The sequence below is a fragment of the Boleophthalmus pectinirostris genome, unplaced genomic scaffold (assembly GCF_026225935.1).
Source record: "Boleophthalmus pectinirostris isolate CB_2022bp ecotype Guang Dong unplaced genomic scaffold, ASM2622593v1 HiC_scaffold_9, whole genome shotgun sequence".
In the NCBI taxonomy this organism is placed as follows: Eukaryota; Metazoa; Chordata; class Actinopteri; order Gobiiformes; family Gobiidae; genus Boleophthalmus; species Boleophthalmus pectinirostris.
In genome coordinates this window covers 19,773,564-19,787,772 of record NW_026571541.1, presented here as the reverse complement: position 1 = coordinate 19,787,772, position 14,209 = coordinate 19,773,564, and the positions used below count along the sequence as shown (strand labels likewise).

The following is a 14,209-nucleotide window of genomic DNA, read 5'->3' as shown; positions in this document are numbered from 1 at the left end:
ATTTTATTGCATGTTCATTCCCCCATATCTCCTGAACACGATTGAATAAAAAAGCACATATAATGAAACCTAAACAAATAGATCCTCTCTCCTGCACTGTGACGGTATTACAGATGCTGGCCGTGTTTCTGTGAACTTCATTTCCATGTGATGAAATTCATAGTTGTGCATGAGTCACTTCTAAAGCAGGAGGCATTAGCTGTCAGAGGCGGGATGTGTCAATGTAATATCTCTTCTGACACAATCAGGATTGTTTCCCTCGTCGCTCCGGACCTGTCTCGAGTCATTAATCTTAGAAAAGAGGTTAGCTGCCTGGCACATTACATTCAACACCATGCTACATTACAAATTGATACATTTTCCTATCCTCGCCTGGAGCTTGTGAGGAGATTTAACCACGCTCTGAGATGAATGTTAACGGTAACGAGGCTGAGATGGAAATGATCACCTTTTTACAGCATTTAAAAACGCATTTGTCTGATTCTAGCTGCTGTGAAAAAAGAAGGAAGTCTAATTGTGCAGGTTTGGCCTTCACTGTCTGTATGAGTCAGGCATGTCTGAGAGAAATTACAAAACTAAATTATATATTTGGCTTTTCTATGGTAAAAAAATTAAAATAAATAAATAAATATTATGTTAACACAATAAGATGAGCTACTCTGCATGCAAACAAAATACAGTAAATTCCAGTCTATTAGTACTAATATTAGCACCACCTACATTCTAACCACTTTACCCTGAACAATGTTTTTCAGGCAATTAAATGGAGCATTCTATTTAAAGATCAAGGTGTTTTCAGTGTTTTTATATAAATAATTGAGCCTAATGGTTCTTGAGATCTTTTAAGTAGAGCACTTGTCATGTCCACTTAGGAAGCAAAATTGTGTTATTATTCCTGAGTTTGTTTGATTAACATGCTATGTTTTTAGTAATTGCACTCATCATCCATTAAGAGACGGGAGCAATACAAAAGAGAACCAATTGAGGAAATCTTTCTTCCAAGAGGCACTGAGCGGCCGACAATAATATCTTTTTTCAGGCTGAATATTGATATCAAATTTTTCAGCAGAAAAGATTTCTCTCTGCAATGGCACCCTTACCTGAAATTAAATAGCACTGGTATTTCAAAATGGGGATTGTAGCAATAAAATGAAAAATGTCTTAAAAAAAAAAGAGCACTCTATGTTTTTATTGGGGCTAAAAGAGGTGTCGATTACATTTACTTGTGTAAAAACCTCTGAATAATTTGTATTTAAAGGGGCACTGTGTAACATTTCTGATGCTGGGTCCCCTACCATGGAGATATTATTGCTTTGCCTGAAATGTTACACAGTACTTAACTTAGCTTGGCATCACCTGATTGTCAGCATGGAGAAAAATAAGTTTAATGCCATACTGCGCAACATTCTGGGCATCTCCATGGAGACAAGCGGTGGTGAAAAAGATAACTATATATTTGTTTAGAACATACTTTTTAGTTTCACATCATTTTTAACAATGGATTCAATTTCTTTTTAGCTATAAACTATAAATGTATTCATGTACTAAAATGAAAAAGCTGCATATTTTTTACGATGTTTCTTATGTTTTTAGTGCGTAGCTGACACAAGAACAATTTGCTATGTGCTAAGTCTGAGTGTAAGTATAACATTAGACGTTAATATACCCTTTTAGCCTTCTTCTGCATTCTGTGTTGATATTCCCCCATTACCATTTACACTGACAGGCCTGCTGCTCTTCATTTTGTGGGTCACTCCGTTCGTGACACATTTTCTTTAACGCTACCCTCACTAATGATAAGCAATGCATCAGGCCTACCATCATTTTCTATGGTAAAATAACCGCGAGATGTTAAGTGCGAGACTTCCTCTTTAGCCACTCGTACCGTAAATAGCTTTTTGAGAGGTCACGCAGAGGAGTTTTTGAAGAGCACAGTAAAGAGTGATGCTTGGGTCACCAGTATTAGTCGATGCGTTTGACACCATCTAAATCCTCACAGGCACATCTGCTCACATTAGTCCCTTCTTCCTCTGTGGGATATGAGAGGCCCATCAGAGCGGATGATTACGCTGAAAAAATGTACCCCTGCTGCTCCTCGCACCCCAAAAACTCATCTTCTTTTAATCAAGGCCATTGCTTTTTAATGGCAGGCAATAGAGATAAGAGGGTAGAGGGACATACTTGGGCTCGGCGCGGACATGCAAAGATCCATCAGCACGTAAATGTCCTCATATCGGGAGGAAGTGCAAGTCAAAAATGCACTCTCCACACGCCATTAGCACGTAGGACCTCCAGCCATCATTTTTATTCAAATCGGAGCCTAGCTGGTGCCGAAACCCCCATCCCAATCAATGGCATTTATCTGGTGTGCGAGAAAAGCCGATAATGGGATGAGGCAGCTTGGGGAACGCAGGGAGACGCAGGAGGTGTTAGTGGGATCGCCAAAGTGCTGGGTCTCCCGATGTCGTAGGTTTTAATGGAAATGGAACATGACAGTGTTTGATTGCACGATTAGCCCTCGGGGTGGGTGTCAGTCACAGGGTCAGGTGATCAAGGGCTGCTAATGATTAGGTTCTGTGACATAGGAAGACGTAGTGTCATTTGTAATTATATGTATTTGATTAGAAGTGAGGATACATCTGAAAAGGAAACAAGATATTTGAGATTGCATATTGATCCAGTGCGTCAGAAGGAATCCAGAAAATAGATAACAAATTAAAGAACTTAACAAGCTCACTCCTCTGGATGTGGAGGAGCAGCTACATCATATGATATCAGTGGGATTTCCTCTGATTGATTCATAGAAATTATATTGTTGATGACCTGACCCGCTAAGCAGTCAAACCTTTGGGGACCCCTGCAATTTCAGGCACACCATCTACCCCCAGGTTGTAGTTCAGGAACCACGAAGACACCTTGCAGAGAAAATTCTATTCCAGTACTTGTATCTGGGATCTTGTCATGACCAGAGATGGGAGCAGGAACTTAGACTGACAGTTAAATCAAGAACTTTCCCTTTAGGCTTAGCTCCATTCTCACCCATTCAGTCCATTCCAACACTTTCAACACTTCGATACAATGTTTGCATATATAGTAGTGGAAAACCATTGTGAAGTAAAGTGAAGTAAGTTAAAATTAAAGTTTGAGTTAAAAAAGATGACTTTATGAGCTTTCCCACAATAAATCATATGATGGAAAATCTTTATCAATGAATGTGTACTCACATTTCAGCACAGTACTGTCAAATCATGCCGTGAACCTGTTTCCATATGAAGGATCCATGCAGACAGGCAGACATGCAGTCCCCTCCCTGCAAGGGCCCCCTCGGTCTACAAACCTGGAGCGACACACACCTCTATGCTTACCTTGGAGTACATGGCCCCGTTAAGGACCTCTCCATTACGGATCCAGATGATGGAGGCGGCTGGTTTGGCGTTGTCAGCGTGACAGGTCAAATTCAGAGGGTCACCAGCTCTGAGGCTGACCACCGGACCACCGCTGATCACAGGGTCATCAGGTGGAACTAAAGAGACAGAGAAACCACATAGAGTGATTAGTAAGTCTGGTAGTTACTTAAAAAAAAAACAAAAAAAACATAAAAATACAACAAATATAAGTCAACATAAGACATATGTAAAACTTGACTTAAATACCAATGAAAAAGCTCAGTATGCCAAACCGATTCAGTGGGAAATGTATCATAATTTTCAAGGCAAATAATGGCCTGGAATTGCATAAGTTCTTATATCAACTCTGATGTGTTCAAATGCCCTGTTTATGTGATGATCTAGTTTCAGTGCTAGCTTTCGTATCAATTAGTATCTGAGTACTGATGTGTTTGGCAACTCTATAGTACATGCATAGTTACTGCTGCTCAGCTGAATGACATTTGAATATAAGAAACCGACTAAGCTTCGCATAAACTATTCCTGTATTTGTGCATTTACAGATGGAGCCTCCTTTCTTTACATAACCTTTGCTCAGAACACATTGACTTTTGTTCTCTCCTCTAGAGTTGCCAGCAGAAGTAAGCAGCCCGACACGCCTGTAAAGCAACTGATCAAAGTCTTCTTCTGTCTTACATGAGGGCCGATGTATGTGCTTTTTTCTTCTTTCCCTTTTATATCTGTAACTGCGGTGAATTATTGATTGACCTGCGTGCTCATTACAATGCAGATCTGGGGCAGATGAAAATCAAAGGCTTCATGCAGCTGCCATATTGCTCTGCATAAGTAAGATGGGGAGTTTGAGGTTGTTAGGGGTTGAGGGAATGCAATTTTGTACAGTGCATTTTGCATTTATTGACATCATGCAGCAGTATGTGTTTTACTGTAATTTACCATAAGTGGTCATAGTGGTTTTTGCCTGGTATTTGCATCTTGTCTTTTCAAGTGAATCACGGCTGGTAGCATGTCAAATGACTAACCCTGTTTGTTTGTCGTTGTTTATCCAGTTTTTGAAGGACATACTGTACAGTCCCGGTCACACGTTTACAATGAGCCACTATGAATCAGGGTGTGGGTGTAGCAAATCTGTAACAGACTGGATTAGCCCAATGGTGTTAACAACTTTACGTCAACACTTTCTTACAAGAATATCCACAACTTTGACTAAAGCAACTGAGAGGTGTTCTTGTCAAATCAGTTTTACCTATGATTACAGAAACAAAGAGCAATGTTTATTTATTTATTTTTTTTTAGTCTGCAATTACTACAATAGACTGTTTTTATAAAATAATCTGAAATGAATGAAATGGGTTTAATCCAGGGCTGAAGGAAACTACTTCTAAATATCAAACTTTGTATGTCTTTTTTTTAGTATTATTATTTTTTAATCCTGACAAGCCCTTTCACTCATCCATAATATTGTAGTAGTAACATAATAATTATAAATATGCCACCGTATTTTGTACATCCCTTCACTCTGGATTGTTATGATGGGTCGCTGTGACAGAGATTGCCAAGGGCCACTATCATTGATTTACTGTCTGCATAATGTACATGGCTGGAGCAGTAATTAAATGCCATAGGAGGTGCGAAGTTAACAAGTTGGGTTGTCACTATCAGTCAAGGCAGTTTGTCAATTGGAGTTCATAACTGACACTTTGAGGTTGTTTTGTCCATAGTAATCAGCTTACAGGGTTATATCACTGGAGCTGAACCTAGGCCTGTCACGATAACACATTCTGAAGTAAATATTGATGAATAATAAGTGAGTAAGTAAATACCATAAATATGATGAATGATAATACTGAAATTAAACTAACCCTAAAGCAGGGTTATGCCCCAAAATCTACAATATTGTTAAAAAAAACAACAACATTGCAATAAATAGCAGAATGAAACTTTAATACTTAGTTTCCATCTGTAATGAGTAATAGAAGTTTTTACAGTTCCAATCTTATTATATAGCCAAATAAATGACCAACAATGTCCCAGTTGTACAAAGAAAACACACATACGACTGAACCCCAAAATATAACTTTCCAGCTTTTATATACTGAAGTCCATACAATAATTATCGTGACAGGCCAAGTTTAAACTAACCTTATTTGAAATACACGGAATAAAACATTTTAGTTTCACGGGGCAAGGGTAACAACTGTGGGTATACCCATTTGGAGTGCTTCATACATCACTAAGTCGCCCCCTTGACCTATACCACTTTCAAATGTCTACTTTTACCCTTTCAGCCTTGGGTTTCCTGTGCAAGCATCGCAAGAGGAATTTCTGATTTACAGTGAGAGTGAGAGTACACACGAGCAAGGGTCAGTGGCAGACCTCTCAGGGCAGCTGTACAATCTCTGGTCGTGTCCCAGTGGAGGGCTATCTGACTACCTGGTATCAGATGGAGCGATGGCTGACAACGGAGAAGACATGCTTGCTCAAAGGGGTCACTGAATATGAGATCTTAATCTATGTGTCGTGTGGTTTTTGTGGGTTTTGATTGTCCGTGCAAAATGGTTAGCACTTAGGAGCTATCCATGTGTGCTATTTAATCATCTGAAATCAATTTACTTCTAAAACGTAATAAGCAATAATTGTAAATAATAATAATAATTTAGATTAAACGTCCTATATTACACAAAATTGATTCTTCTGCGCTTTAAGCCATGTTATAATGTTGTTACTTCATCATAACCAGAATTGTGTTTTGTTTTATTCACATTTTGCGTAATCGTGGATTATGAGTCTAGCTCCAAAGTTCAAAATGATCGGTTCCACCTTGCAATGTCATGTAGTGGTAGTTTTCAAGTTCATGGCTTTCTTTTACCCTTTGTTCAGTAAATATAGGCAATTCCATGGCTGAAATCATCCCAGTAATTTTAATGAAGGTGTATGGAGTTAAAAATTACAGTGAAACACTTTCTATATTAGCTCATTTCTGTTCGAGAGAAGAACACAGCCTAAATACACAGGGTTTGTGTGGTTATAACATTATAACATTATAGATCAGAAAATCACATAAAATGTACCCTTTAACCCCTTGGTTGTGTTTGCACAGGGATTTAAGGATCATAGGTTAAATTTCTACCTCCCACATGTGCACACTGTAACTGTATCCATGGGCAAGACACTTGCTTAACCCACATCGCCTTCTGTGTACACAGTGTGGGTGAGTGAGAAGTACACAATGGTTGAGTAGTAAGTGCTTTAAGCCCCCAGTGGAGGTTGAAAGGTGTTTTATAAATTGAAACCATTTACCATTAGAACATTTGTCAAACGCAATTCCAACATATCGACATTCAGGACAAACGTGGCTATTCATTCACTTTATTGTTGTTAAAAGCTGTTATTACCTTTGCTCCAACATCAAAGAACCTAGCAATGGACCTGATGTAATTTTTTAGAAATAAATGTCCTTTTTGTCAAAAAGATATTATGCACTTTCCCAGTACTTGGATTTGACACTTTCTACTTTTTCTCCTCTTTGAGCAGCACCAGGTATAACTCTTTTACAGAGGCCCTGAACTTGAATTAGCCATCATCATTACTGGGCTGTTTGCAAACTCGGCAGTCCCTAATGGTTCTAAATTAGCTCTTTACTGCAGCCATCCAATGGACTTGGCATACGCAGTGTGGTCAGTAGTCCAGATTGATCGCTCCTCTTTAATTACAGGGCTGACTCATTGCTAGAACTGATCTACAGGCCATTTTTGTCAGAGATTTAATAATGTAATCTCGTTCAATATTTTTAGTCTCATATTAATGTCCAGGGCTAGGTATTCTTGGCATGTAAATCCCATTCATCTATTTCTTTTATGTTTAGTGCTTCTTGCTTTTTGTAATTATCCAGTCACATTTCATGTTTACTGTCCTCCATCATGAATTTGCTTTACTCCTAAATGGCCAGTGCTAAACCAATTCTACCTTGCAAAACAATATGTGATGCCAGAAAGCCTAGACTTCACTGAGATCATTCACTTTTACAACATAATCAAAGATTTCTATAAACAAAACCAAGGCATATTGATGGGTAATTAAGTCGGCTGTGCAAGAGACGCCATAAGTCTGTCAGCTCCAGGAGTGGCTGACTTAACTCAGTAGCTCATAAAACTGCCTTTTGTCTCAAGATATTTCTTCCAAACAAAAGCCCGTCACGAGACAATTCAAACACAAAACATGCACTTATTAGGCATATACCATCAAAAACATAATGGTTTTGAGGGTCATGTGATCTGCTGTCCCATTTGGGTAAATTGGTGTGGTAGGATATCATCAAATGGGGCTTGTTGCTTTTTCAAACTCATACCAAACTCCATTCTTGGCAGTTTTACAGCTTCTCTGACAAGGTAGTTAAATTTGAGTTCCAAAGGGTTTGTCAACTCAAATCCAGAAGTTCATATTACTTTCTGAAACCTCTTTGTGGTCCAAATTCATACTTAAATGTGCATTGTGTAACTTTTCAGGTAGAGGGTATTCTAATGCTTTTCTTTGTCTGGAATGTTTCACAGTATGGTATTAAACTTCCTATGTTCATGGAGCTATAAAACAAACGTAATAAATGTAAAGTTGAGTTGTTTAATGTGTGTTCACGTTCCAGGTAGAGCAATCACATATCCATAGAAACAAGCAGGTGATCGAACCCTAACCAAAAAGTTACATAGTGCACTTTTAACATTTTTACATGCCTCTATTCTTGTGAATTAATATATGTTTTCACCATAAAAGATGCACATTAAATAATCATATCAGAAGACCTAATGAGCCTAATCAGAGGAAAGATCATAATTGTAAAGCAGCACTTTTTGCCAAAGCTTTACTAAAATGAATGATATGTATCAAAGTTTGTGAAAGCTAGAATCTTTGAAATATTATATTACATATGTCCTTCATTGACAGTTAATTTATTCTGTCTGATTATGTTATTTTATCCACCTGTCAGAACAAAAATCATACCTTTTTATTTTAAATGAAAGTAGCCAGTCCACACTTGAGTTATTTTTTAAGTTCCCTTCAGCAAAGAGGTATTGATGTTTCAGGCATTATGTTTTCAAGGCCAAAACTATATTGGGCAAACTCTCCAACGTGACCAAATGCATCCTTCTACTATGGCTTTCTAGGAGCGTGATCTGGGCGAAAAAAAGCAATTTGAAGCCGAATGAATGAGAGTGGTCTTCTCACATGGAGCCTAGATGATGTAGGGGAGGGGAGGCCTGCCAATGAAGCTGCTGTAGCTCTGTGCTGTAGCAAACGTGTCCTGAACAACAATGAGCTCCCTGACTTGCCTGTCTATTTCAGAAGAATGCCTGCATGGGCCGCCTGTCACCCAATCGCGACAGCTTGCAGAGTTTGTGAGGGATAGATCAGGCTAGAGAAAAAAAGCGTGACAATAGAAAGTATAGGAAAGGAATAGCCTGCGCAGGTGCATATTGTATACATGTGTGGCTCGCTGGCCCAAATCAGCGTCCATCTTTAGGAGCTGTCATTGAACACCTGTCCGGGAGATGAGAGGCAAGTCCCATGTGCTCATGTACATCAGGGGAGTGGAGGAATGGAAGATGTAAATTAATCCTTTTTGTTTTTGTAATAATATGTGTATGTATGTATGTATTAGACCTGTCACTATTATTACTATATTGACTCATTGTTGATTTCATGACAGATAAGAACAATAATTTTTGAGGGTCAGTATTTACCGTGGGTAATTTGTCATTGTACTAGCATGGAACTTTGCTAGTATTTTTCTTTACTACAATACGGTTTGAGCTACAGAGTGTTGAATAAATGACTTGTATGGCTTATTATACAACAAACTAACTACTTAAAAGTACACTGTGCAACTTTTAACTTTTAACATTTATTCATTAGGGGTGTTTCTATTGCTCCAAAATACAATAATTCTTTCAGTGAATAGGGGCGACTCTACACAGATCTGAATTGTAATGTAGCGTAGTGTTGTAACTAGGGATGTAACAATAACCGAAATATTGTGATATTGTATCGTCAAAGTTCTTACAATAATATCGTGGACCATCACAATATATCGAATTACAAGTCTCTTCGCTTAAATTAAGAGTTATATTGCAGCAATAGCTAAAAAAAAAAAAAAAACACAGAGGGAACTACATAGACCATGATCCTTTGCTCCTTTTCAGTGTAGACTACAAGAAGAAATAACAGTTCTAAGCACTTTTAAGTCTTAGTTCTGTGGGTTAAGTCTTGTCAAGGCATTTTAAGAGGAAAAAGTAGAATATTAACAGTTTTGTTCACAAAATATCACAATAAATATCATACCGTGAGATTTGGATATTGTTACATCCCTAATCGTGACCTCCCCATCATATCGTGAGCTTTCCCATGATATCGCAATAAATATTGTACCGTGAGGTTCATACCGTGATGATATTGTATCGTGAGACTTGAATATCGTTACACCCCTACTTATTATACAACAAAGCAACTACTTAAAACTGTACTGCACAACTTTTCAGGGGCAGGGTTCGCTTGCCTCCATGGAGATGTGCATTGCTTTCTCTGGAATGTTCCCTGGTATGACATTAAATCTATCCATCTAGCATTTATTCATTAGGGGTGGTTCTGTTGCTCAAAAATACAATGATTCCTTTGGTGAATAGAAGCGACTCTCCACAGATCTGAATAGTAATGTAGTGCAGTGTTGTAACCTGCTTGTCCTCCTTGTGATAGATAGGTTTAATCTATGCTGTGGAACATTCTAGACAAAGCACAAACATTTTCATTTTCAAGTGAGTGGCGGGCCCTCCACTAAAAATGTACACAATACACAATACACCTTTTAGTTGTTTCATTTTGCTATTCTGTTGAATGTGTTCATTATTATTATTATTATTATTATTATTATTATTATTATTATTATTAATTTACTTATTTATATATACTTCATTTAGTAAGTTGGAGCAGCAGCAGGAGTAGGCCTTTTCCTTCTGCTATTAGAGTTACTTACAAAAACTAGAGATTTTAGTTTTGATACAAAATGGAGTCATGTTTACAGATTTTTGCTTACACGTCTTTATTCTTGAAGCAATTGGCAAATAAATTGGAGGAAGGGATGCATGAAGAGGAGATGCCAGTGCCGTCAGAGCTGTGCAGCCATGTACAGCCCCGCAGTTTGCTCTCAACAGATTGGGAAGGTGTGCACATCCAGACGGCCCCGCTCGTATAGAAACCTACCCGTGCATTGCTTTGTGAATAAAGACTATGTTTAGATCTTCACAAACCACTATATAGACATCATGGTGTCATAGGAGGATAATTGACAAACTAACAATTCCAGATCATTGTAGAGAACCTGTCGTGCAAATTAAAATCAGCTCGGCACCTGCACAGTTGGGAGTGTTTGCCGAGCACAGATGTATTTGTGTCAGTTGGGCTCCTTCTGTTGCTAGCCAGAAAAAGATAAAGTCCTCCATACAGTCTGTCTGCCATAATCATACACCTGCTCCCAGTTTGTGTGATATGATGGATGTAGTTAGCATTCTTCTCCTGTCTCCAAATCAGGGAAAATGAAAGACAAACACCTCCCCGTCTATTGAAGTAGATATTTTCAAGTTATCGTCATAGCAGCTTGTTTGGGGCGAAAATGTGTTTGTTAGATCATGGTCTGAAGGAGGGGTGGATGTGATTTTGACTGAAAGGTCTTATATTACACAAAATTGACTTTTGTGAGCTGTAAGACATGGTATAATGTTGTTATTTCGTCAAAAACATACCCAGAGTTGTGTTAGTAGGTATGCTCACGTTGCGTACATGTTTACATCACATACATGTGCCTGGCATGCATACCCAGTCGAATTCCACACAGTTTTGCGTCACAGTATGCACGATGATTTCCTTCCGAAAACCCTTGTCTAAATGCAGAATAATAAGTGAAGACACGATGCTACTTTTGTGACTTCTCTTCAGATTGTCATCATATAAACGTAGCATCAGTTCAGTAAAGCTTGGAAATTCCAGGGCTGAATTTATCCAAATTATTCTAGTGAAGGTGTATTAAGTTTAAAAACACAGTGGTCGCACTTTCTGTATTACCACGACATCACAAGGTGGAGTATTTTCTGTTTGAGAGAAAAACACTGCTTAAATATGCAGGGCTTGTGTGTTAAAATATGTGTGCATGAAATAAAACACAACTCCAGGTATGTTTGTGATGAGGAAACAACATAATAACATAGATCAGAAAATAGCATAATATGGACCCTTTAGAGTGCGTATGACAAGTTCTGATGATTTTCAAATTTTTACTTAATTTGGTGGGATAAGACCTGTTGAAAATCTAAATTATAATTTTACACCATTCAAAAAGTAAATTAAGAGAAGATGAAAAATATGTTGAAAATGACAGAAAGTAGAGCGTTCTATTTTAGAGTTACATAATGATGACATCACACTAGGGAGACTTCTACCCAAAACTTTGGCACAATTTATTCCCAACAAATGCATTTTTCTGATACTTTAAACAATATCTCAACAAAACAATGATGTTTTCTTATATTTTTATTTGTCAAATCAGAATATATGTGTACATTAGAGGAGTACTGACCTTGTGTTTATAAGGGTTAAGGTAAATAGTGTGATGTCAGGATTTGCAACCAGGAACATTTGAAACCTAAAAAAAAATTTAAAATTTGTAGTAAAACCTTAAATATAATGATTTTAACTGTGTTTCAGTGCAATGACTGGTCTAACCTGTCACTTGCAATATTAAAAAATGTGCTTTCATCCAAGGAGGTTCATTTGGTTTTCTGATAATTGATGTTATTAGGTTCTTTTTTCAGACCAAGAGTTTACTCACTACTGGTCTTCCTCAGAGTGGTCATGTGATGTTGCTATGACGTGTGACTCTGAAGAAGAGCCCTAGTGAGCAGTCAAAACTGTCAGGTAGGAAAACAAACTCTTGGTCTGAAAAAAAAGAACCTGATAACATAAATGTGCTTTTCATTTCACAACTTCCTGTCACTGAAGCACTACAATGTTCAACATGTGCACAATGACACTTCCTGGTTGTGGCAAAATGAGTTTGGCAATTACCTGCCCCACCACAGATCTGTAGTCACTCGGATATGCTACATCCATGACCACAAATGAAAAAAAAAAAAAAAAGGTTTGATTTTGTTCAAGGACATAATAATCTACATAATTGTGCTGAGCTTTCTGCATCCTCATTGTGAAATACATTTTGAGCCCCCAAAATGTGTTGAATGTCTCTCCCTACTTTTCACCCCCATTTCACACTTATTATGTTGTCTGATAAAGCTTATACAGGCCCACAAAAACGTAATTGTACCTCATACTAGCAGCGTCAGCCACCATAAAACACTGAATGGTTGAGCGGACTGAAAATACTTGGCTATTACTACATTACACAGCACTGTAACAAATGTGGAAAACACCTCTGCCTTGTTTCTCAGAACACGAAAACTTTTAATTCTTTGGTTATATTTTTTTCTTTGTGCCATCTAAGTTCACCTCCATTTCTGAACAGAGGACGACAACATCCTTGAAGAATAATGAACCAGTGACTTCTCCACAGAAATGGCTGATTCAGCTTCAACAGTCACACTCACACTAACAAAGAAGATCCTTGGGCTTTTTGTGTATGCGAGTGCTTTTGGCTTTAAAACACTAACAATGGACAATAATAAATAAAAAGTGGTGCACGATGACATTTTCACTATAATATTTGTCAAAAGAACAGCATTTCTGCCTATCCACTCTTTGAAGTTATCCTCCTTATAACCACTGCACATTATATCAGATATAGAGGGGCACTGGAGGTTCTTGGTAAATCTACGATGATGAAAGATATCCGTCTTCAAAGAAGGAGAAAAAAGTATAATAATGTAGTTAGTGTGTAGGCTTAGCTATAGGTGCTCTTACTTAAACACTTTATAAAATATATTATTCGGGTACATTCTTACTGCTTTATATAGGCTGCAATATATATATTTATATTGAAGCCCTGAAGTGTAAACGTAGTTCTCCAGAATACTCCAAAGTCTGCTTGAGTGAAGTAGTTTAAAATGAGGTCAGACATCTGCCATAAATTAAAAAATAATAATAATAAATAAGGGCCTATACTAAGCTATTTTCTGATCTATGGTATAATGTTATGTCCTCATCAGAAATACCTAACAGACCTACATCTCTCCAACTGGAAACACTCTTCAAACACTGTTCCACCTTGTGATGTCATGCGGTAATACAGGAAGTGTTCCTCTGTCAGTGTTGGGACAGTTGCTTTTAAAATGTATTCCCCTACAGATTACAGATTACATACCCCAAAATGTAGTTTGTAACGGAATCCATTAAATTACTTAAGGTGAGTAATGTAATCTGAATACTTGATTTGCTGTAGAGTAGCAAAGACAAGGAAATGTTAAAATAAGACATTTTGTCGGCTAAAAGACAATAAAAAAGCTCAATCTTTACTTAACCAAATAAAAAAAAATATATATATAAGAGGAGGAAACACGGTCCACGCAGCATGGTTTAGTCCTGTTAAATCCTGTTTTAGTCCTGTTTCAGACCTGGTTTTAGTCCTGATCTAGTCCTGGTTTAGTCCTGGTTTAGTCCTGGCTTAGACCTGGTTTAGCCCAAAATGTGAAAACAGGAAAATACCACCGTGTAATCCATTTATTTCAACAAAGTAACTGTAATCCAATTACCATTCATTAAAACTGTAACTGTAACTGAATACAGTTACTCATAATTTGTACTCTGATTACGTA

General features: G+C 37.7%; 1 protein-coding gene across 1 annotated transcript in view; it reads right to left on the bottom strand.

Moving 5' to 3' along the window:
• kirrel3b (kirre like nephrin family adhesion molecule 3b) overlaps positions 1-14,209 on the bottom strand; it is a 74,372-nt gene that overhangs the window by 40,027 nt on the left and 20,136 nt on the right. The window contains exon 4 of the mRNA XM_055166686.1: positions 3,366-3,523. Within this exon, the coding sequence (XP_055022661.1) occupies positions 3,366-3,523 (158 nt within the window). The remainder of the gene's footprint in view (positions 1-3,365; positions 3,524-14,209) is intronic.